The sequence below is a fragment of the Carcharodon carcharias genome, chromosome 13 (genome assembly GCF_017639515.1).
Source record: "Carcharodon carcharias isolate sCarCar2 chromosome 13, sCarCar2.pri, whole genome shotgun sequence".
Classification (NCBI taxonomy): Eukaryota; Metazoa; Chordata; class Chondrichthyes; order Lamniformes; family Lamnidae; genus Carcharodon; species Carcharodon carcharias.
In genome coordinates this window covers 90,592,166-90,616,779 of record NC_054479.1, presented here as the reverse complement: position 1 = coordinate 90,616,779, position 24,614 = coordinate 90,592,166, and the positions used below count along the sequence as shown (strand labels likewise).

The following is a 24,614-nucleotide window of genomic DNA, read 5'->3' as shown; positions in this document are numbered from 1 at the left end:
ATCTAACAATTCCTATGCCATGGAGAACCATGGGTTTTGACAAACATATCTATGAGAAAGATTGACTTGATGAACAATTGCTGGCATTATATTTTTATTAAAACTGGCTTGATTGCAGTGATGGAGAGAAGAAGAAACAACATGGTATAAATTCAGCTTGGGGTAATAATGTTATGTGGGCAATAGCTTTGTTTTAAACTAGCCTCAATTTTTTGCCATTGCAGTTAACAGAAATTAAAATTGGTCGGAATGCAAATCGGATGGTCAATTTGTAATCGCCACCATCCAAGTAGACTTTATACCCCAATAATAACACACCAGAGCTTGGCTACACATAAAATATTACTGGTGCTGGTAAATATAATAGGTTATCACAAAGTTAAATATCTCCACTTGTGAGTCTTCGTCATTCATGAGTTATAATTTGGCCACTTGCTCCCCTGTTCGTTAAGTCACAACTGAAGCTACTGCTGGCAGGGTAGAATTCATAATTGTTGAGCCTGTTTTTCGAGCCAAAAACCAATCTTGCAACAACCAATTTTGGGCCACTGTTTCCCATGCTCCACCTTCACTGTAAACAGGCCTGTGGCCAATTTGGGAAGCTGGTGAATTCTAATTGGGCAAGGCGCCCATATCATTCCGCAAAACCACTGTGAGCCACTGCCATCCAAGACCAGCCCCCATTCAACTTCACATCCATCACCCACCCCGACCCCATTCCCAATAATTGTAGGTCAGTTCAGTGTCGGAGCAGGCTTGAATTTGGCAAGGCCTAGTCAAACTGCATCAACGCAGTCGTATGCCAACTGCGGCTCGCTCAACTAATCCAACTGAGGCCCGAGGTTCAATTTCAATCAGGCCTTAGCCCAACAGGGGTCAGCATCATTTAAATGAGACCTGTAGCCAAAATTTGGCTTATTTTACCCACTTTGCTGAATTTCTCCCTCACGCCAGTAAAATAGTTCTTTTTGCATCCCTAGTAGTATTTCACGATGAAGAAACATTGCATAGATAATCAGCATAGAAATAAAGCTAACTGCAAAGTATTTGCATTGTTTGTGCTGTGAATATGCCATTTTATAGCCTGACAACTCTAAGCTCATGTTTGCCACCAGGAGTTACGTTTATACTTCAACTGCCGATCAAGCAACAGTTGAGCAGTTTGATGTTAAATTGTTACAACAGCCATTCTAAAATGTAAACTTCCGGCCGATCAGTGTTCAGAAGTTTACATGAAAAAGCTCTTATGACAAGTCTTAATCTAGTTCAGTAAAGGAGAAGAGGGAGCTGCCAAGTTTTGTTGAAATGTGTTCTTACCGCCAATACTGCTGCTATTGGTATCGCTGCATTCATAAATACTGGAAAAATAAAGAGAGAAAAGCAGAGTGAAAGGCTATCAAGTAGCGATCGGAATCATCAATGTAACTTATACACTAAGGAGCAAAATTCTCTCTCCTGGTTGGGAAGAGGAGCCATTCCAACAGGGTTGCCTGGAAAAATGACTGACCAGATTATAGGTTTGCCCACATATAGGTGGGCATATTATTAACAAAAGGACCTGCATTTATATGACGCCTTTCAGGACCTCAGAATCTCCAAAGCACTTTACAGCCAATGAAGCACTTTTTGCATTGCTGTAGTATAGGAGCAAGTTCCCACAAACTGCAATGAGCTAAATGGTGAAATAATCTGCTTCCGTTATTAGCTGAAGAATAATTGCTGGCCTGGAGCCTAGGGAGATCTCCCCTGTTCTCCTTTGAAATCGTGCCACTGGATATTTATATCTGCCTGTGAGAGCAGACAGGGCCATGGTTGAACGTCTCGTCCAAATGATGGCACCAACCTCAGAAATAGCCTGGGTTTTGCACTCTCTCTGAATTGGGGCTTGAATGCACAACTATCTGACTCAGAGGCACGAGTGCAACTACTGAGCCACATCTAACATCTACTTTAAATTAAATGCAAATGACAGGAGCACATCATATTTTAATTAAATTGCAGCCTATTGGTGCAAAGAATGCCATTGTCTTTCCAACTGCAATGTGGCTTGGGATGTAGGGCACTAAATTTTAAAGAGATCAATTTGCCAGGTCCAACTGTTGACATCAAGTTCACCCTCCTCTCCATGCAAGACAGGTAACAAAGACAACTTGCAGTAATGTAACACCTTTAATGTTGTGATGTTAACATAGTAAAGGTAACCACCAATGATGTCATAGGATTCAATGCTGGTCTGAATTACAGATCCTGAGAAATGATAAGGTCAGTGATAATCCCAACCTGCAGAAGATCCATCACCATTGTAGGAAAGAGGAAACTCCGCACCAACTTTGTTTTCCAAAAATATAGGAATTATTTTAATTATCACTAAGACAACATGTTAATTCTGGTCAATACATACTGGATAAGGATGTGTAAAGTGCAAAACTCTTGAGACTGGTTAACTCCTGCATTCTAGTCTTATCCACGTTGTTACAGAAAATGTGCTCCCAGGCGTAAAGTTTCAAAAGTTTGATCCCCTTTAAGATTTCATTGGTATTCTTCAGTCTTTCTGTAGAGTAGTCCTATGAAAGGGTTAGAAACACAGTGCTAAAAAAGTAGTCAGTTCTGAGCTGTGAAACTCTACGCTAACTACTAGTAAGCATATTCACCAAAAAATGTAATAATGCATAAAAAGTAGCAGTTAATTTTAAATGAGAACACTCTGTTTACCCTAATGTGCAATAAAGAGTAGATTTTCTTTGAAAGATTTCCAGCAGTGCAGCAAAGCTAAAGTGAATTCCTCTCTGAAGGGAACACCCATTTCCCCAATGTTTTCAACCCCCTAGGTCACTAGCATGACCTCAGAGAACTCTAGGTTCAAGTCTGACCCCTGGCTGCACAGGTCTTGTAACTAACAATCAGTCAGGAGTGTGGAGTGCATCCGAGCTAGAGCTGTAAATGTAGCAGGAACGAGTGCATCAAGGCAGGTGCTGAGAGTGTGGCAGGGCAGGAAATGAGAGTGTGCAGACCTTTCAGCTACACCCTGGCCTCTGAGATCAAGTTCGCATTTGAGGTTGGGGATAAGGCGAATATTGGAGCAGAGTATATGTGGCGAGGTTGGATTAACGCACAGGCCTATGCAACTCATGTTTCTAGCCAAATATGGACCACCCACCAAAGTAATAAACTGTAACGTAATTTGGTCTATTATTAATGCAGTGTGGAAACATTTTGTGGGCCCATTTCTTCATGCCTTTTCCTACACATTTGTGTTTTAATGGTTGAAGAGGAGTTCTGTGGTCCGATTGTGGAAAGGACCAATGACTTTAAGAATTCTCAATTTGGTGTTTACTTAGCAGTACTGTTCTATCCCTGACCTGAGAGTGTTTTAAACTGTCAACTGGATGCCTGAATTGGCAAGTATATAGCTCTGCTTGCTTTGAGCACAAACCAACTTGTAAATCAAAACCCACAGATTGACTTTGATTTAACTAGCATATTGTATCTTACATGAAGTTGGGGTTGATTTCTTGTTTGAAACACTCAGTTCTTACCAGAGTACTTTTCTGTGCATCTGTGAATTTAGTCGCTATGAAATACTGCAGAGGGGCAAGTAGGGCTATGACAGACGCACCAATCAGAGCACTGATTCCCAGCATATGATATAACAAGATCACGCCCATGATAATCTGTGATTAAGAACAAAGAACTCACATTGTAGGACAGTAATCAAGGGAACAATATTGACTGAAACATTAAGGTTTCGGAGAGTCAGGGCTAAACTTTCATTCCCAAGTCAGGAGTGCAGGGTCAGGAAAATTCCCTACTCCACAAACCCGACATGGGAGAAAGTGCCCCAAATATTCAGATTTTCGTTCCAGGGCATGGGTGCTAACTGGAGCCCAGTGCTAACTGGATCTGGCCCGCCATCCCCAGGAGAAGTTGGAGGCAACCACAGGGGCTGCTGGGTACTAAGGCAGGCTTTTTAAAAGGCCAGTCTTGGTTCTTGAGGTCTTTATTCCAGTTACAAGTAAAACAAGAAAACAAACAAAAAGTTCTCTAGCCTTCACCCCTCAAACCCCCTCACCCCCATACACTCTCCTTGCCCCATCTATGCCAACTCATGCCACCTCATGACCTTGATAGCCCATCATACCCCCTATGCTAGCCTATTCCCCTCTGCCCACCCCTATGGTCCCTCATACCTTCCATGCCAATATACGCCCCTCTAGCCACTTCCATGGCCTCTCATACCCTCTTTCCAAACCAGTCCCCTCTACCTACTCCTATGGTTCCTTATAACCCCTGTGCCAACTTAGTGACAACTCATGTCAACACATGACCCACCACACTTATCCCTTACACCATAGAATTAGAATAGATAGCTGCTTGATGGCCAGTACAGACACAATGGGCTGAAGGGCCTGTTTCTGTGCTGTATAACTCTATGGCTCTATGACCCTCCATGCTAACTCATCCAGTATCCACCATGGGCACACCTCAGCAGCCATAGTGAGATGAAATAAAATAAGGTTCTAAGTGTCTACTGCGGACTTCAATTTTTTAAAAAAAACTCTCATTCATAAATATCCATTTGATACATTTAAATTCTTTCAAGTACTTAATCCCTTATAAAACAGACATTTGTATTCATAGTCCCACATCAAAGGCTTTATAACCATTTGGAACTGTCAATCAAACCTAAAGGACACCCCAACTTTCCCAAAGGATACCTTACTTTTCCCAAAGAGCACCCTAGCTCACCCAAAGAGGTCCCTGGATCTCTCCAAAAGGGCACCCCACCTCTCCAAATAACTCTGGCAGATTTAGACCTTTTCTTCAAATTAGTCATATTTTGGACATCTTTGTTTTGAAATTGCATCTGCTTGAAGGCAGCTGCACATGTCTATGAGCATGGGTGTGCAAATTACAATGCATCCCCATTCTCCTCCAGCAAAAATGGTGGGTACTGGGTTCGAGGGTGAGTCTTTTGGAATTGAGACTTCGGTGCCAATTTGACTAAGGCAGGAGGCCATTCTGGCTTTGCAAAACTTCAAGCCTCAGTCTAAGATCAGTGGTAGCATTTCTGCCTCTGATTCGGAACAGCTGCCTGGTGAGTGGAGACATGAGTCACTATCTCTGATTGCTCTGTTGACATCTAAGGGGCTATGCCCATCTGTTATGAATGGACTGCAGTTATTAGCAAGGTGAAAAACCCACTGGTCACTGTTCCTCTCCATAAGCTACCCCTTTCTGCAACACACTTTGGATAATGAACAATCCTATTGAAAACTAAGGAAAGAATAGTGGGAATACTTTCAAGATCCACTGTTGGTAATAGAAACAACTTGATTTTCCTGTAGGAATGAGCACACCCCCACCCCCCCCCACCCCCCCCAACCCCCCACATCCCTCCACAACCGGCCCTTCTTAATATTATGCAGTACCTACCTCTTGTACAAGGTGAACCATCCAGACAGAAACCGGTCCAATGCTCAGTTGAATGAATTCGACAGATCATTGTTCAGCTCACCCTGTTCCACAGGTGACTATTCAGTGGGCAAAAGCCACCTCCTGACTTTATTTCATTTCAGCATGGCTCTTGAGATTTGCCCATGGTACATACTGGGTGAGTTGGCATGGAGGTTGTAAGAGCAAAGGGTGGTGGGTGGGAGGAATGAGTTGGCACTAAGTTGGTATAGGGGCTATAAGGGACAATGAAATGAGTGGGGGTTGTAGGTTGGGATGATGGCATTAAGTTGGCATAGAGGCTATAAAGGGACATGGGGATGGGGGGGGCATGGGTTGGCATGAGTTAGCATTTATGGACAAGGGTGGGAGCAGTCAAAACAACAGAACAAAGGACCAGAGAACTGAAGTAGGACTTTCAAGCAGCCTACCTCAGCACTCGGTAGTCCCTATGGCCGCCTCTGGCTCTGTGCACCTGCTTTGGAAGCGAAAATCCAGTCCATGGTATATTGGATTATTAGCCCAGCAACATTACCACCGCACTACATTTCAGTAGTTGAATCCGTGTATTTTAGAGTGAAATTGGTTTTGGCTCTAAAACTAGGTAAAGCCAAACACAGACTGAGGGTGACTGCTTTGCGGAACACCTTTGGTCTGTCTGCAAGCATGACCCAGACCTCCCTGTCGCTTGCCATTTCAACACACCACCCTGCTCTCATGCCCACATGTCCGTCCTTGGCCTGCTGCAATGTTCCAGTGAAGCCCAACGCAAACTGGAGGAACAGCACATCATCTTCCGACTAGGCACGTTACAGCCTTCCAGACTTAATATTGAGTTCAACAATTTCAGACCATGAACTTTCTCCTCTATCTTCACCCCTTTTTTAATCTATTTTTTAAAATTTGTTTTTATTTTTTATTTACTATTTTGGGGGGGGTGCGATGTGGAGGAGGGGTGGAGTAGGGAGGCAGCGAGACCCACAAAATGAAGGGGAAAGAACCCGGGGACGGGGGACTCATTGGAGAGTGAGGCAGTGGCATAGTAGTATTGTCACTGGATGAGTATTCCAGAAACACAGAGTAATGCTCTGGGGACCCAGGTTCAAATCCCACCATGGCAGATGATGAAATTTGAATTCAATAAAAACCTGGAATTAAAAGTCTGCTGGTGACCATGAAATCATTGTCGATTGTCATTAAAAGAAACCCATCTGGTTCACTAATGTCCTTTAGGGAAGGAAATCTACCATCCTTACCTGGTCTGGCCTACATATGACTCCAGTCCCACAGCAATGTGGTTGACTCTTAAAAATGCTGTCTGAAACAGGGCAATTATGGATGGGCAATAAATGCAGGGGTTAACAAGCACAAGTGAAAAAAAAACAGCAGGGGCAACCTTTCCTCTTTGTGGCTCTGTCAATGGATCATGGAGCCTTTGGCTCTGATAACCCCTCCTCCTGCTGCCTCCATTGAGCAGTCAGCCTCCCCACACCAGGGGTGGGGAGGGGAGGGTGCTGTTCTGCTGCCTATAAATTGCAGGCGAGCTTAAAAAAAATCACCCCTAATTAGAGCCTTAATTATTTAAATTGGCTGCCCACCTCAGTGGAAGCCTGGGACAAAGACAGGTTGGGAACATGCTGCTGAAAACATGGTCACTGCACCTTGATTGTAAAATAAAAGGAGTCAGCATTATATACTTTCAAATGGCAACCTCCATACATTGAAGCAATCCCTACCATAAACAAAAGTCTAGGCATCAACTCCTACATAACCCAAGAGGGTAGGGGTAGGGTGAGACTATCTCTGAGGCAATGCAAAGATTAATTCACAACACTATTGTAAATGAATATTGAGGAGCTAATGGGGGAAATGTTCATGTGCAAAGCTGGGTCTGGAAAAGTCTGGATGACTCCCAGAGACTGCTGTTCATTTTCCTGTGTGTAAAGGTCCATGACGCTTGTATTGTATCATAAAGGAGAGGTGGATAGAGTTTGAATGCTGTGCCCAATGCCTACTAAGGGACACTGTTTTGAATCCCCAGGGTTTCCACATGCCCCACGTCTTGCCAGTTATAACTTAGGTGGTGAATAATGGAGATATGGGAAAGGCTTCTGAAGATCTACCTGACTAAGAGTTACACAGAATCATCCCTCAGGGGATTAGACACAGCAGAGTCTAGGGCCTGTTGAAGGAACTGGCTTGACGGCCCAAAAGGAGGCTTTTCAGTCTTTGTTTTCCTTCATTCTTCAGGACGAAGCATAAAATTTTACCCCAAATAAAGATTCAATGTTGTTCTGTGAGATTAATCATCTTGCATCACAGAAAGCGAGAGGTGCAGACATAAGTCATGTGCCAATGCAAAAACATAACTGGGAACTGAATTAATGTGGATTTAATTGACTGCTCAAAGTACAGCCTTCAGTCGTCCAATAAGTTTCCAAAAAAAAAATAAGGTCTGCAACATGTTTGTGCCAACACAGAGAACACAATTCAGTCCAGGACATTCTCTTAAGCAAGCTAAATGACTCGGTATACAAGTTTATTACGTTCGTTTCATAAAGCAACCTGCTTTCTACTGAACAAGGTACAGTCAGACTCTATCTGACTTTCAAAAGTAGCCTTTCCATTTGTAGTACAGATTACCTGTTTGACATTTCGGGGCTTTTAGTAAGATTTGACTTGAAAGCTTTACCTGGACTGGCATGGCCCACAGATTAGGACAGAGGAATAGGAACCACATCAACTGGTTTGCTTCTATGGCAACAAGGTTATTAATTTGGCCCAAGGTCACCTCTCCCATTGACATATTGGAGGCGGATAGACGGAGAATCTTGTTGTAGATCATAGCCTAAAGAAGACAGAGCGTAACAAAAGATTACTTTCAGTGAGTGAGAACAGGCAGATTTCATAAATGGTGAGGAGAAATGATCAATTCAGGTGGAACCAAGGGGAAAAAAATTTAAATTTAATAAAAATGACTGGGATTTTCCAGTCCTACCAACGTCGGCCATTGTTGCAAGATGGACAGGAAAATTTGGAGAGTGGCCAAAAGTCAATAGTTTCCCCGTCCCACCCGTGACAATGCCTGCTGCTGGTGGGACCGGAAAATCCCACCCAATATAACAAATTGTCCCAGTGGCCTCCTAAACCAGGTATTGTCAGTTTAAGTCCCATCTGAGATGAGGCAAATTTTCTGACAAAGATATGATGGGCTGAATGGTTTCCTGTGTTGTAAATTTTCCATGATTCAATGTTGAAAGTGGCCGTCCTGAATATGACAATGATCCATTTTAATTTAGAGGCCAGGAATTCCCTCAAACAGTTTGATTGGCAAGTTACACCAAAACTTATGCCAACCTTGTCCGATAGTGCTTGCATCAACATTTCCTGTCAATATCATGAGCATACTTCGTAAGGTCAAAACCGAGACAAACAAGCACAATCAGCATAAGCAATCTGTGTCCAAAGAAAATGCAGAATTTACACTGTATTCCTTACGTCATTTTTTATACATGCGAATTAAACATCATTTGAAAATGAGGTTGGGTTTTCAGTTTTAGAAGCAGCTTTATCTGAAACCCGAAAATGTATTCAAAGATACAGAAGAAAAAGTGCAGATCTCAGTGAGGAGAGATTTAAAAACAAATCACCAGGAATGTAAAATATTGGGCATATATTTACAGGTTGTTCAGGACTGGTGTAAATGCAGCTTGAGCAAATTTGTCTTTCGCATGAAGGGTGCAGAAGTGTTAATGAGCGTCAGAAAGTTGCAGTGAAGGTTCACTGAATCGGTGCAAAAGATCAAGGAAACTCAGACGTAGGGCAAAACTGGTGAAAGTCACTAATTCATGAAATTTCCTCATATTTTGTGCTGAAAATCAGCGTTAACACATATTTTTTGCCAATGTCGCGCTGAAAAACATAGCAAAATTGGAGGATAAAATGTTTTGGACCCATTAAATCAAGTGGAAGAAAGTCTGCTTGTTCATAAATACAAGTCTGCAGGAAACTGTGATGTTTTGACAATTAGCCAGGCGTTAAAGAATAATAATAGCATTGCATTTACACCATGCCTTCTACATAGGAAAATGTCCCAAGGCCTTTCACAGGAGTATAATCACTCAAAGTTGGATGCCAAGCCAAAGAATGAAGAAGGATGACTAAAATCTTGGTCAACGAGATAGATTTTAATGAGCTCCTGGCCTGTGTTTATCCCTCAACCAACATCATTAAAACATTGTGGTCATTATCAAAATGTTGCTTGTGGGACCTTGCTGTGCACAATTTGGCGGTTTGCTTACATTATAACAGTGACTATTCTTCAAAAATACTTGATTGGTTGTCAAGGACTTTGATTGTGGAAAAAGCTATAGAGCTGCAAGTTCATTCATTAAAGAAGGAAAATCGGGTGAAGAAGACGGGAGGTTTAGTGAAGGGATTCCAGAATTAGGACCTAGATATCTGAAGGCACAGCCACCAATGGCAGGTGAAGGGAATGGGGAATGCATTAGAGCTACAGATACATAGGCCTAAAGGCTTGTAGGAAATATATGGTTAATCATATAAGGAGATGAACTGAAATGTTATTTGGAAGAAAAATATTTGTTAAAAGAAAGTTTGTTAGGGTGGGTATTATTGTAAATTTATCTAAAAACAATGAAATACACAGTGGGACTTTGTGATCTGTCAGAAAATGTTTTGCAAATATTTGCAATAAAAATATGTTTGTTAGCAAAGCAGAAAGGTACTTAAAATTTTAACATTGTTTGTGGCATTTTAGGTTTAAATATTGGAAATTAAGCAGGAAGCAGAGGGGCAACAGGAAAGATTCAGCATTTATTTTGAAGTGCAGTTTTATGAGGCGCGGGCAGAGGTCAGTGGATAGATTATTCAACGAAATCATCACAGAGAGGCATCTGAAGAATCCCAAGGTAGCAGAGTGTGCCCTCCACCCCCCACCCCCTCACTTCACTAAATGAAGCACAATATCATTGATTGTATCATCAGCACTATTGAGCGAGGGCTATGGTTATCCTAAACTATACTGAATACTTTTTATGCCCCAACTACTGCCACCTGCTCCCCTCTCCCCCTGCCATCCTCACACCCCCTGTACCACCTCCAAATGCGCTCACCACTGAGTGGACTAAAATAAAGATTTACACACAGGGAGGTAATTTTTCTTCACAAACTTGCTCCTTTCCTCAAGCTTGACTGATGCTGATCTATGGATCCACTAGAATCAAGGCGCCTGGCACCTGAGCAAAGTGACAATTCTTAAGGCAGCCTACACAACAACAACTTGCCTTTATATAACACCTTTAAAGTCGTAAAACTTCCCAAAGTGTTTCATAGGAATGTTAACAGACCAATGTTTAGGAAGGGGACTAAAATTTTGGTTAGAAAGTTAAGTGTTAAGATGCATCTAAAAGGACAAAAGTGAGGCTTAGGGTGGGAATTCCAGAACTTAGGGCCTGGACAGCTGGAGGCTAGTAGCAATAAGACAAAGGAAATTGGTTTGCACAAGAGGTCAAAATTGATGGAATGCAGAGTTTTCAGTATATACTGAGCATCAGTTAGCAATTCCAATGGATACCAGAGCTACACTCAACCTTAAACACATGCATATTCGCACACATGTTCCAGCAAGGGCCAATAGTTAGCCAACAGATTGGGAACTTTGCTGATTTTTCCCCTTCACCAATAAGGGAGCACTGATTCAGCTGAATCACTCCTACTGCCAGGAGCTTGTTAGCTCAACACAGCTTGGGAATCAAACCCGACAGGAATACTTCGAGTGATCCACTTAGGGGACAGTGCCGGCAGGGAAAGCATTTGGGGAAATTGTGGGTGTCCATCTCTACATCTTCCAAAATGCAACTGTCTACATGTATCACTGGGGAAGCTGGTTCCTTCATTCAGCAACCGAGTGATCAGGAAAGCTGGCCATTACATTATTGTGGCACTGCTATTTTAAAAAAATCTATTGAATGGGTATTGCTGACAAGGTTGGCATTTATTGCCGATCCCTGCTTTGATCCAATATTAGGTCACTTCAGGTAAAGCCAGGTCAGGGTAAGGATATCAGGCTCTATTAAAACAGATTATCTAGTCATTATCAAATTTCTGACTATGGCACCATGCTGGGTTTCTTATATTGCAACAGTGACTACACTTGAAATGGACTTTATTGTCAACTATGGCTCAGTAGTGACACTTTTGCCTTCAGTCAGAAGGTTGTGGGTTCATTCCCACTCTCGTGGACCTGAGCACATGTCTAGGCTGGTACTCAAGTGAGGGAGTGCTGCATTGAATGAGGTGTTACCTTTTAGATAAGATATTAAACTAAGTCCCTGTCTGTCCTTTCATCTAGCATATGATGGAACTATTTCAAAGAAAAGCAGGGCAGTTTGCCCCTGATATCCTGGCCAATATTTATCCCTCAACTAACACCTAAAACAAAATGATCTTGTCATTCTCCCATCGTTGCTTGTTGGATCTTACTGTGTGCATGTTGGCTACTGTGTTTCCAATATTGCAACAGTGAGTACACTTTGCAAGTATCCGATCGGTTATTAAGCACATTGTGATGTTCTAAGCTCACGAAAGGCACTATATAAATACAAATCCTTTTATAAGACAAGCAAATATCCACTGCTAAAAGATCTTAGTCAATCCCTTTAAGAATTTGCTCCAACATTATTTGGAACAGTTCCCATAGAGTCATCGAAGACGAGCTGCAGATGCTGAAGCATTTGCTGAAGTGAACAGTCTTATGACAAAACAAAAGCATTACTTGAATGAGCAGTATAAACATGGTACAATGCAGCATAATTTAATATCTTACACACCAGTAAGGCTCCACGTAAATTGATGCCTGTTTCAATGGCCACATAGTAGGAGGCTTGTAAAAATGTTCTCTGTAGTATAAGAGCGAGGAAGAGCAACACTGCCAGAACATGAACGTTATCCAAAAACTCCTTCGATGACACAAAATAAACGTTCATAAATTTGACCTAAAAAAGGAAAGATTTCAGTTGATGGTAGAAAAGAGAGCCATTAACTTACAGCCTGACATCTGCCAGACGTGTGCAAAGTAGTACAAGGATTCTCTGCCACAGAGTTGATTTATTTTAAAAAGGTTAACATTTCAAACAGGAAACATTAACTGTATTTGTCGTATATACTTTCCAAATTTTGTTTCATCACATATTTATGGATGAACGATGAAACGATGATTAGTCTAACCCCAAATGCATTTTCCACACTTTATCCACACTTGCTGTGCTACCCTGTAATATCTACAAGTCAGATCGTGAAACAAAACAATTGAGCTGTCAGCTGGATTAGTTCCTTTTTCCATGCAGTAATGGCATGCAAGTAAGGATAACAACCTATTTTACTGCAGTGCTTCATGTAAAGGCAGCCATTTAAGCCTTGGTTTTAGAGGTGTAATTATGCAGTACTTTAAACACTTGCCAGTTAAGAACATCATTACATCATTGGAGTCAGGCAAAGGGCTACATTTTTCCTGTGTGCCCTTGTTGTTGCTCAAGGCTTTAGGCTTTATTTCCTGACTAGACCCATAGATCTATGATTCATAGATAAAGGAATTGAGCAAAGGTGACCAGGCAATGGTTAAGGGTGAGGAGCAAAATTCTAATTATATTACAATTGGATGTGGTGGAGCAGGTTCGGGTGTGTGAGTAGCATGGAACCTTCTTGTTTCTCACTGCTTATGCCATTTATTTATTTATAGAAGCCAATTGTGATTACTTCTTGACCTCAGTGAGCTCCCCTTGGGCCTTGCTCAGCCCATTCAGCTTCCTTCATCTGACAGTTATTGCCTTTGGCAGAGGTTGATTCCCTGAAAGTGTAAGCCTCCAATGGACACTTGAAATCGTGGAATTGCTAGCTGGGTCACAACATGCAAGTGGAAGGGAGAAATATGGATTGAACTTTGTTAAGCCTCAGAGGCTATGGTGGGCTAATTTGGTTATGACTCAGAGGCTACGGTGCTCTGAATGCTGAGAAGCAAGGGGACCAACATTTGAATGCATAGTTATGAATTGACTTGGCTTCATTCACCTGATTCTTTTATGGGTAGTGACAGAGTGACGTCTGAGGGAGCAGTTCAGCACTGGTAGCACTTAATAAATACCTGCCTTTGTTAACATTTGATTGCATTACTGTACAAGCATCCATTTTAATTTTTGTTTCTTATTCATTCTTGGGATGTGACATAGCTAGGAATCCAGCATTTATTAGTCATCCCTAGTTACTTTGAGAAGGTTTTCTCCTTGAACCACCAGTAGCAGTTTGATAAAAGAGAGTGGTAGGTTGGGTCAGTTTAAAGAGTGGTTAAGAGTTAATTACACTGGTGTGGGACTGGAGTCACATAGGCCAGACCAGATAAGTATGGCAGGTTTCCTTCCATACAGGACATTGCCAACCCAGTTGAGTTTTTACAACAATCCAACAGCTTCAGAGTCACTTTTTACTGACGCCATCTTTTTATGTTGAGATTTTTTTTAAAAATTGAATTCAAATTTGCAAACTGTTGTGGTTGGATTTGAATTTATCTTCTGTGGATCATTCGTCCTGGCCTTTCTAGATTGCTAGTTGACTAACATAAACTCTAAACTATACCCATATACCTTCACAGAATAGATGTATCAACTCTGTTGGTCTTGTAACTGCTAATGAATTGGATCTTGCCCATTTATTAAGTTCTATGTGTACATCTTTTAAATCATAGGATACATTGTTAAGAAAGGGAAAAAGGACCAATTGTACTTACTTTATCAGTCTGATATGTGTTTTCCATCATGATATCGGTTTCATTAACCTGAGGAAAGTCAGACTTTTAATGAACAACTATCACAAGCAAAGTTTTGCTTCCTTAAAAGCACCGTAATTGCTGGTGCCAATCGTTCAAGCGCTAGGAACAGTTTATTGTGCATTTGCTGGCAGGCGCAGTGGGAGACGAGTGCACGTGTGGGTTTCTCACACTATTTCATGCTTGATCGAGTTTCTATACCTCTGCCTTTTAGCATTGAAGAACTTAAGTATTAATAGTTTGGGAGCCTTTTATGCCAGTTAAAACAAGGTGGCACAAGGGCAGTATAAAAGGCCTATCACAGGGACTTTTGTTGAATGTACCAGCAAATTCTGCTGGGGAAGTGGCAGCATCTGTATGATTTTTAATGGCATTTTTAAATTGAGTTTGCACCTTCAATGCATAATAAAGACTGACTCTGAGAGCAGGGGGCTTTTACAATCTAGCCATGACCTTGGCATTACCCTCTGCCACATGACATCCTGGCCTACACTGCCAATTGTCAGAAGCCACAAGTTATGTATTTGCACCAAGGCTTGATTCATATTCCACTGTGAATGTAGCTGCAACAAAAATTCAACGCCATATTATTTTTTATGCTAACTCAAGAGCTGCCATTAATATTGTGGCATCTAAAGATGGGGGTGGGGTGGGGGGGTGGCGGCGGGGAGGGGGGTGAGAAGCTGGCCCTGATAATAGCTGCAAGGTTGGATGGAGCAAGGGGAAGGGTTTGTAGTTGGTGAGCAAGCTTCCCATGCCACTATGATGGGCCTCCTTCCCGTCAGGCAGTTGCGAATTGGCTGCAACATGCTTTATTCCGCGGGATGAGACAGCTGGGCCGGGTTTGCCCGCCCACTTATGAGTCCATCTCCTCACCCCGGCACATAGTGTGAAATCAAGTCCTTTGTTTTAAGCTGTAGGATAGAATGACCAGCTTTTCTACATTTGGGAGCACTCGGCTGCTTGTTAGAAAGTAGAAATGACCACTAAGGTACATCTGATTTGTGCATTAAAGGTCAGTGATGTCCAGTGCACTATATAAAGCATTGGTAATTTTTAGTTTACATGGGTAAAATATCAGAGGGTTTAATTAACTGCAATGCATTCAATTGTACTCTGCTAATATAGTTCCTCCCTAACAAATGTTTAAGCAATATTGATATAGTGCAGAGCACTCACACATGGTACAATGGTTTGTGTTTTGTTTGTGCTGGGCTTAATCATGGTGACAGCAGTGCATTATGGAAGGAAATGCACACAACTGACAACTGCATTGTCAGGCTTTTTCTAATGAAAAGGGTTCATATATGATTTATCAGTCCAACTCTTTGCCTGCTGACACAGCAGCCCAAAATTTACATTGTTTCTGGCAGCCAACTGTCAGCGTTTGTCGCCATTACCCCATTGAATCTGACCACAACTTTGAATTAACGTAGAAATCCTGGGCCAGGGCTTTCTCGGATGGTGGGGTTTCCCCTCCCGCCATCCGAAGAGTTGGCGGAGAACACATCCCCACTGTTACAGCTTGCTCCACAGCCACTCCACGCTCCAACAAGTATTAATTGACTGGAGACAGGACTTCTGGGCCTCACTCAGGAGGAAGATCTACCTCAGAGAGCTGCTGGCCAGTCAGGTTGGTCAGCAGCTCTCTAGCCCCTGCAGTGCCAGAAGCTTGCAGTGGACAGGACTGGGCCTAGTCCCTGGAGTCTAAGTCCTGGGAGTCCAGGACCAGATAAGCGTGGAGGTCTCCGGATGTGGAGGGGAGGGGGAGGTGAGGCCCAGGGGAGAGTGCAGAGGAATGTGGGGTCCTCCTGCCAGCCTGAGAATTGAAGCTAGGCGGAAAATGGTCCTTAAGTGGTCAATACTTGGCCTCAACTGAGGCAAGGACGGGTGGGCCTGCTCAAGCGTAAAATTGCAGAGAGGTCAGGGTGGGCGGGAGCCCAGTGGAAAGGCCGTCCGAGAAATTTTAAGGTCACCCACACCTACAAACCTGCTGGCGGGGGAATGTAAAATCCTGCCCCTGGAGTTGCAGCTTCTTACTCACTGCTCCGCCACAGGCTGCGCTTTAGACAACCTTCCTTCTGCACCACCTCACCCACTCGCGCCTTCCTCCACCCCCACTATGCCCCCAACCCCCCACCCATCCCCAGATCAGAGCCGATAACTTGTGGAGTCAATTAATCTGGCAAGAACTCAACTTTTTATACTCTCACGTTGCTGTTAGATACCCCATAAACAGTTAGGCCTTGTTCAATGAGGTGCATCTGAGTTTTTAACGACTGATCTGAGTAATAACTACTGCTGAACGACTGATCTGACCGTGAAAAATAATTTTATATTTGTGGAATATTGTTAATTGTCCCCATTATAATTAACCAGTGGATTTTTTTAAACTAGCTTTTTAAATTTTATTTTTAAGTTTGTTCATGAAATTTCAGCTTCCACCTTAGCCCCATGTGTATGTCCTAATCTTTATCTTGCTCCCTGCAACAAGTTAAATGTGATTTAATCATTAATGCTTTGCACTTCCTGGTTGGCTGTCTGTGAGAATTCGTTAATCTGATTGGCTGCTTGGACAACTTGATGATCTCACTGCAGCTTGATGCTGAGAATTGTCATTAAAGAACAGTATTGGTTGCACACTGAGAGCATTAGGGTTCTCACCAGAGATTGCTAGATCTCTCAGCTGGGCTTCCTTCAAGACCCTTGCTTCCCCACTGACTGCAAAATCTCGGACATTTCCCCAGTTAAGGGTATGTGGAAACAAAAACTCAGTTCCTTTGAAAATAATACACATAGGATCTACAGCCGAGAAACAGATCATTTAGCCCAACTGTTCTATGCTAGGGTTTAGGCTCCACATGGGCCTTATGGGTCATAGAAAGGCCCAAACACAACAGTTCAGCCCAGACGAGAATAGCAAGATGAATTGCAGTTTGGCGTTTTGCTAAACACAAAAACATATCAGTAAGAGCTGAGCCTACCTAAAAACGGACCAGTGTATTAAATCACAAAACTCACAGAGCTATTTGATTTGTTTGGCCTGTTAAGGTGGTCGACAATTTTAAAGATGCAGAGGGGGCCAGCAAAGCCCAAAAGGTCAGCCAAGTAGCGGAACGTGCTGCTAAGAAAGATGGGTCGACCGTAAGCCCTGTACATAGAACGCCATATCGATGGAGGCCGATCGCCTGGGAAACGTGCATTTTTCTGCAGAGGGGAATAAACACAAGGGGATAAACGAAACTCGAGTAACTGGATATGAGAAAAGAAACAAAAATTTCAAAAGCTGGTTGAGGCAAAAGTAGGCAGCCTGTTAACAGATTGAAAGTATGTCACAACACATGAAATTGCAATCATTTTGCTCACTAGTGAAATAGTGATGAGGGTCAGTAACTACAACACAAGATGAAGCAAGTAATGGAAAATACCTTAAAAATGTATATGGTGCACTGCAGTCTCCAAAGCAAATTAGCAGATTGTATCATTAGTTTATTCATTAGATTGGAAATCATTTATGGGTGAGGAAGGCCATTCTTCCTCTTAGTCCATCCACCTGCAGAGATCCTCAGGTCCTCCCATTTTAATATCTACTGCAGAGTTTTAAGTTCGGTGGGCGGGCACGGTCGGAGGGGAGGGATCAGCCGGGAAACAGGCCGCTGCCCGTGATTGGCCCCCGACTGCGATTTCATGGTGGCGGACCAATTAAGGCTCACCCAGCGTAAAACTTGGCTCCCCGCTGGTCGGGAAGGGCTGAGAGGGGGCGTGGGACTATCGGCTGCCAGGTCCAGAGGTGACTCGGTGGACTGTTTAAAAATGGCCCAGACAGCCCCGGAAGGCTGCCATGGAAGAACGTCTGTTCTGCATTAGCAAACTGAAGTGATGGAGTCGAGCGCAGCTGGCCAGGCGGGAGGGCAGGTTGGGTGGGCACTCGGTTCCCCGCTTTTTGGATGAGTGCCTCGTAGACCTCCTGGAGGAGGTGGCTGCCAGGAGGGACAGAGATGGGAGGAGGAGGCCACTACACCTCACAAAGAGGATATGGGAGGAGGTGGCAGTGCTGGTGAGCAGCTATAACATGGTGCAGCGTACATGGGTGCAGTACCAGAAAAGGTTCAATGACTTGCTGTGCTCAGGGAAGGTGACTACCATGTTGGCATGGGTCAGTGTGCAGAAGTGTTAAGGTGTGGCCATCTCTTTGTGGACCTCAGGGGTAATAGAGTCTGAGTGCCAACTGTCAATGATGCTGGAGCTGGCAAAGGGGGTGATCCCTGGCTGCTTGGACTGAGTGCCCTGCAGCTTGAGGGCCACAACTCGGATGTGCCCTGCGAGATGTTCCTCAGCTGGGGCTGGCCAAGCTGCAATGGTGCTGCGGGTAGAGAGTGGACTAATCAATGCTTCCCTGTCCTTTCAGGAGAAGATGAACCATAACCAATCAGAGAGGTCACGTACAATGGAGGCCCGCCCAACCTCCTGCTGCTCACCAGGTTCGAGCAGGACACCCTTGAGTTGGAGAGCCGGCACACTCACCGCGCAACCGGGCATGGAGAGGCGGGTGTGTCGATGAAGGTAAGAATGCAATGCACAGAGGTTAGAGTTTCAGATTGTGCAGCCATTCTAGTGTAATGTCTTCATTGATAGGAGCCTCAAACCTGGAATCCCCATTGATCATTGGAAGATGATGGCACCATGATGCAGATCTCCACTGTCTCCGCAGGGTGCCTGGTGTGCACAGTGACAGTGTGATGACTGTAACTAATGACATGTTCTTGTGCTCCTTTAGATTCGCCAGCACACACTCAGTCAAAGGACCCCAAAGGGCCTCCTTGATGCCAGAGGACCACCAGGCTTCATTTGCAACTGCATCACATCCGGTCTCTAAACCAGGCATCAGTGCAGATACCAGCACCTCGGTGGGCATTAGGTTGGTGCCAAGAATTTCAGTGCACATTGGTGAGGGCACTTCACATTCACTTGAGATGCAGATGGAGGCAGAGAGTACCCGGGCGCCAGCAGTCGGAGGACTGCTGGGGACCAGGACGATGCTCAGTCAAAGGCAGATGATGAGCCCCTGGAGTCGTCCATTAGGCGGCAGATGCTGGATGTCCATCAAGATGTGTGGACGGATCTGGCAGAGATCCATGAGAGTATGTGTGCCATGGTCTCTGTTGTGGAGGAGTCCATGCAGAGCATGAGCACTGTGTTGATCCTCATGGCCGAGCGCACAGCCTCCTCCATTGAGAGAGTGGCAACCCTCATGGAGATGCAGCTCCAGGGACAGAATGAGGGGTTCCTGGGGTTGTGCTTAGACCTGCAAGCCCTCACACAGGCAATGACCTCATGTGGTCAGTGCCAGTGTGGGAGATGGATGAGGCATCCAGTATCCCAACTAGGTGCCCATCCATCAATGGTAAGCAGGGAGGTCCAGAGCGACCTCACATTGGCGCATGAGCTGCTTGTTGTCTCTGCGGGCTCCTCTCAGGGTGCTCTGGATGACAGTGGCAGCTCCTCAGCCCCTCCACCAGTGACCGCGGCATCTGATGAGGCTGCGATGACTGGGGAGATACCAGCTGTGCCTCCCAGTGGGGCCAGCACAGGCTCCACTGGACAGAGGATGACCTCCAAGGTCATCAAGGCCAAGAGGACAGCTGAGTCAGCAGGCTGCCTCCAATGTCAGTGCCACCCAGGGGTGGGCACCAAGATATAGTACTCAGAAATGTAAGTTAAAGGCACCATGAGCACAAGGTGGACAGGTCACGGATGATTTTCTGTTCATTTATGCTTGGTTTATTTGTCTGCTGGTGTGGACATCAACACAATAATGGTAATGTCATTATGCTTTCAATGTGACAATAACATTAAATCTGCTTTGGTTCTGATGGCATGAGTATATTTCACCTTTTTCCTGTTTGGTGCAGGGTACACCAGTATGTAATGCTGCACGTGAGTGGCTGGATGCTTTATTGCACAGGCACTGAATGGACTTTGGGTGCAAATGAAAGGATCATTTCAGACATCCGGGATGGAGGAGGCAGCCCTGGCAAATCTTTGGCAGCCTAGCTGAAGGAGTGTTGGATCAAGGTGTCCCTGCCTCATTGGAGGTTACCAAAGTCTGCCTCCATGCCCTCAGCATTCTCCTCACCATGCTCCTCTTCTGACTTACCACTGGACTCATCCTCTGTGGACTGTGGAGCTGTGTCCAGATCCTTTTCCTCCAATGAGTCCCCCCTTGCCAGTGCCAGATTGTGGAGAGCGCAGCATGCAACCACTACCAGTAGCACCCGCTCTGGGAGGTATTGCAGTGCTCCCTCTGAACGGTCGAGGCATCGGAAGTGCATCTAGAAAAGACGCATGGTGCTCTCTATCACCTCCCTTGTGGAGGCATGACTCCTATTGCAATGCTGCTCTGCCTCTGTTCTTGGATGGCGGAGAGGAATCATAAGCCACCTTTTCAACGGATAGCCCTCGTCACCCAGCAGCCATCCATCCAGTCGGGCTGGAGCTCTGAAGAGCCTTGGCACCTGGGAGTGTCTCAGGATGTAAGTGTCATTCGTGCTGCCAGGGTACCTTGTACAGACTTGCAGAGTCTGCATCCTATGGTCACACACTATCTGAACGTTCATGGAGTGGAATCCCTTCCTGTTGATGAAGGCACCAGGCTGAACTGCTGGCACTTTGATGGCCACATGTGTGCAGTCGAATGCACCCTGAACACGGGGGAACCCAGCAATCACTACAAAGCCTCTGGCTCACTCAACCTGGCTGTCCTCATACATATGGTAAAGAATAAAGATCAGTACTCCCTGAACAGAGCTTCTGTCACCAGCTTCACGCAACTGTGGAGCTGATTGGGAGACTCCACAAAGATCCCCCACTGAGCCCTGGAAAGAGCCAGAAACATAGAAGCTGAGGGCCACTGTGACCTTCAGAGCCACTGGACTGGGGTTTCCACCCACATAGTCGGAGCTGATCTCAGGCCCAATCATCAGACAAATAGAGGTCTTGATCGCCCTTGAGAAGTGGAGCACCCTTTGACATTGTACCTTGGACATATTGAGGTAGCTGCATCGCCGCCTGTAAACCCTGGCAGCAGGATAGCGGCATTTTCTGTGGCCCCTTCTGCCTTGGACTTCCTGCTGGCACCTTGTGCCTGCACCTCTCCTTCCACAGGTCGCTCCCATGGAAGCTGCACAGGGACATGTGACCTCCTCTCCCTTCTGCCCCTCTCTTCCTCCTTAGAGGAGGTGCCATCAGCGGGGACCACAATCCCCATTACCAGGGTAAAGGAAAACTGTCTGATACCTGGAAAGGTTGCACACAGTCTGAATCCTCCGGGGGCCTTGGAGACACCAATGAGTCCTGAAATGAAGCCTGGAAACGCTAAGAATGAAGCCCCGAACAGAGATGAAGCTGCCAAGTACCAATAAGCAACCAGCAGTAACCTATCTCCTAAACTCCTCACTACTCCCACTGGCAATGCTGCTGCTGACCCTTTTTATCCCGCCCTTGGATGAGGTTTAGCAAATCGTTGGCTACCCGTCTGCCAGTTTTGCCTGTGTGACAAGCACAAAATTGCATGGGCAACATAAAATCCAGCTTAACTGCCTTTTTATTAGCCTTAACTGGCCTCGTAATTGATGACAGGCACGGCTCCAACTCCCACACCCACCCGCCAACCTAAATACCTTGCCAGTATGCGATGACGCCAGGACACTCGCCCAATGTCATCACACGCTATTTCACACTCGAACAGATCGGGTGTACGCCCGCCCAGTGAAAAATTCTGACCATTGTTTCTTAAGAAAGTCCGGGTTTTTATTTCTATTGCTGTTGCTGGAGGTCTATTCCATGCCTGATCACTCTGTTTGAAAAAGATTTCCAAAAGTGGCATTTTACTAGTTTGAACCTGTGCCCCCTGGTATTGCTATCAATTTGTATAAAAATATTTGACAGCCTGAAGAATCTTCCTATATAAGGCTTGATATCCCAGAGTATAGATTGTTGGTAGCCTGCAGCATGGAACTTTTGATGCCATAGGATCTGGGACTGCTAGTTCTCTACAGTGTGAGGTTACTGACTGCCCACAGTCTTGGATGCCATATGCCTATAGTGAGTGTCAATGCACTATAGTAAGAGTGAAGATCTTCTGTGCTTTGGTATCATACTTATTGTTGCACTGAACCAAAAGATTTGTTGAAAACAATATTGTGAAAGACTTTTAGATTTAAGGTGAAATCTTCCAAAAATTGCTTCAAAATTTGACTTAAAAGTTATCTTCATAAGGGCAAAATATTTCTAAATCCTAAGCAGAATAATTTGGCCAGGAATCATTTGTAGTATTTCATGTTCAGGATTCTGATGCGTTATTGTGTATTAATTCCAAGGGGCTGAACTATTTTCCTGATTTGAAATCGCATGGCTTCCACATGCTAAATAAACCTTAAATGGTGCCAAATAAATGGAGAAATCATTAAGACAATTCATTATCACTAGTTCAGACAAACACCGGGGTTTTCCGGTCCGGCCAGTGGCGGGTATCGTCGTGGGCAGGACAGGAAAACTTGGACTTTTGGCTGTTCTCCAAAATTTCCCGCAATGATGCCCACCACTGGTGGGACCAGAAAATCCTGCCCAAAAAGTAATGGAACATATGCTTTGGTGCACTGGCATGAGGGTGAGACACACTTATATTCGATTAGGAGTCATACCTTCTGCTCTTCATAAGCTTCTTTCAGACGTATGTAATTGGTGAGAGCCCTTGTAGCAATGGGTAGCTTGCCAATGGTTTTTAGGTCTATTGGTCTCCTGTGTGCTGAAAGGATGAGCGTGTTCATCCACCAGTATGTTGCTTTTGATAGTAAATTCACAAATGGCTGCAGGAATCTCACACCCAGGTCTTGCAAGTCTTCAGGCGGCTTCACTTTTTTGGGATTGGCAAAGAAGACATATTTCTAGCAGGAGTGAAAATGAAGCTGTTTAAACAGATGTTGCTTGAACAACTTAGGTTCATTTTAGATTGAATAGAATTATACAGAATGCACAGCACAGAAACAGGTCTTCTGGCCATGTGGGGCTATGCTGATGTTTATGTTCCATACAGGTTTCCTCCCATTCCTCTTTCTCCAACCTTATCAGAATATCTTCCTTCCTGTCTCCCTCATGTGCTTATCTAACTTTGCCTTAAATGCATCAATGCTATTTACCTCAACTACTCATTGTAGTAACAAATTTCACATTCTCATCATTCTCTGGGTAAAGAAGTTTCTCCTAAATTCCCTTTGGATTGATCAGTGACATTCTTATATTTATGGCCCCTAGTTTTGGTCTTCCCCATAAGTGAAAATATTTTCTCCATGTCAACCCTCGCAAGACCCTTTCATCATTTTAAAACCTCAATCAGGTCAAACCTCAGTCTTTTCTTTTCTAGAGTAAAGAGCCCCAGCATGTTCAATCTTTCCTGATGGGTATGCATCAGTTTTTTTAAAATCTGACTAGTTGTCATATATAAACCAGAAAGATTCTAGGTTTGATACTTGACCTTGTTCAGACTTTTTTCAGTAGCTGTGTACAATCTAACATTTCGAGCATTTTGTTTCAAACAAATTTCTGTTCCCGATGTCAATGGAGGCAGGAAATTCAGTTTAGAGAGCGCACATGGAAAGAAGTCTGGCTAAATCTGTAAAAATATCATTGGTTGCACCTCAGCTGAAATATTGTTTCCAATGCTGGGCACCACAGTTTAGGAAGGTGCAAAGAAGGTTTATTAGTATGGTAACAGGGAGAAAATACTCCAGTCACAGAGAGACAGGAGAAACTATGCTTGTTCCTCTTAGTGCAAAGAAGGTTAGAGAAGATTTTAGAAGGGGCATTCAAAATTAAGAGGGTTTTCACAGAATCACATAATTGGGCCCATTTGGCCCATCCTGTCTGCACCAGTTCTCCAAGCGGACAATTCCCTTAATGCTATTCTCCTACCTTCTCCCGGTAACCCTGCACATTCTTCCTTCAGATAACAATCTAATTCGCTTTTACTTCTTTTGTTAATTACTTTAAATCTGTGCCTTCTCATTCTTGATCCTTTCACGAGTGGGAACAGTTTCTCCCTTCAACTCTGTCCAGACCCCTTATGATTTTGAATAACTCTATCAAATCTTGTGAACATGTTTCCATTTTAAATGTGGATGCAAGAATTTCAGATGGAGAAATTAGTTTGTCAACTTGTCACAAGGTAATTAGACATGCCTGTTGCTGCGGGTGCTGCAGTGCTGCCACTGGCTGGAGGGTTTAATTGCAATGTTACACATTTAAATAGGCAGTTTCCATTGTAATG

General features: G+C 44.1%; 1 protein-coding gene across 3 annotated transcripts in view; it reads right to left on the bottom strand.

The window, feature by feature from the left end:
• Positions 1-24,614, bottom strand: part of abcc9 (ATP-binding cassette, sub-family C (CFTR/MRP), member 9) — a 204,227-nt gene that overhangs the window by 140,076 nt on the left and 39,537 nt on the right. For all 3 annotated transcript variants that reach the window (XM_041202434.1, XM_041202436.1, XM_041202435.1), the window contains exons 5-12: positions 22,993-23,235; positions 17,312-17,497; positions 14,252-14,299; positions 12,303-12,467; positions 8,144-8,299; positions 3,537-3,671; positions 2,402-2,564; positions 1,318-1,358 (exon numbers count right to left, since the gene is read on the bottom strand). In XM_041202434.1, coding sequence (XP_041058368.1) covers positions 1,318-1,358; positions 2,402-2,564; positions 3,537-3,671; positions 8,144-8,299; positions 12,303-12,467; positions 14,252-14,299; positions 17,312-17,497; positions 22,993-23,235 — 1,137 coding nt within the window. The remainder of the gene's footprint in view (positions 1-1,317; positions 1,359-2,401; positions 2,565-3,536; positions 3,672-8,143; positions 8,300-12,302; positions 12,468-14,251; positions 14,300-17,311; positions 17,498-22,992; positions 23,236-24,614) is intronic.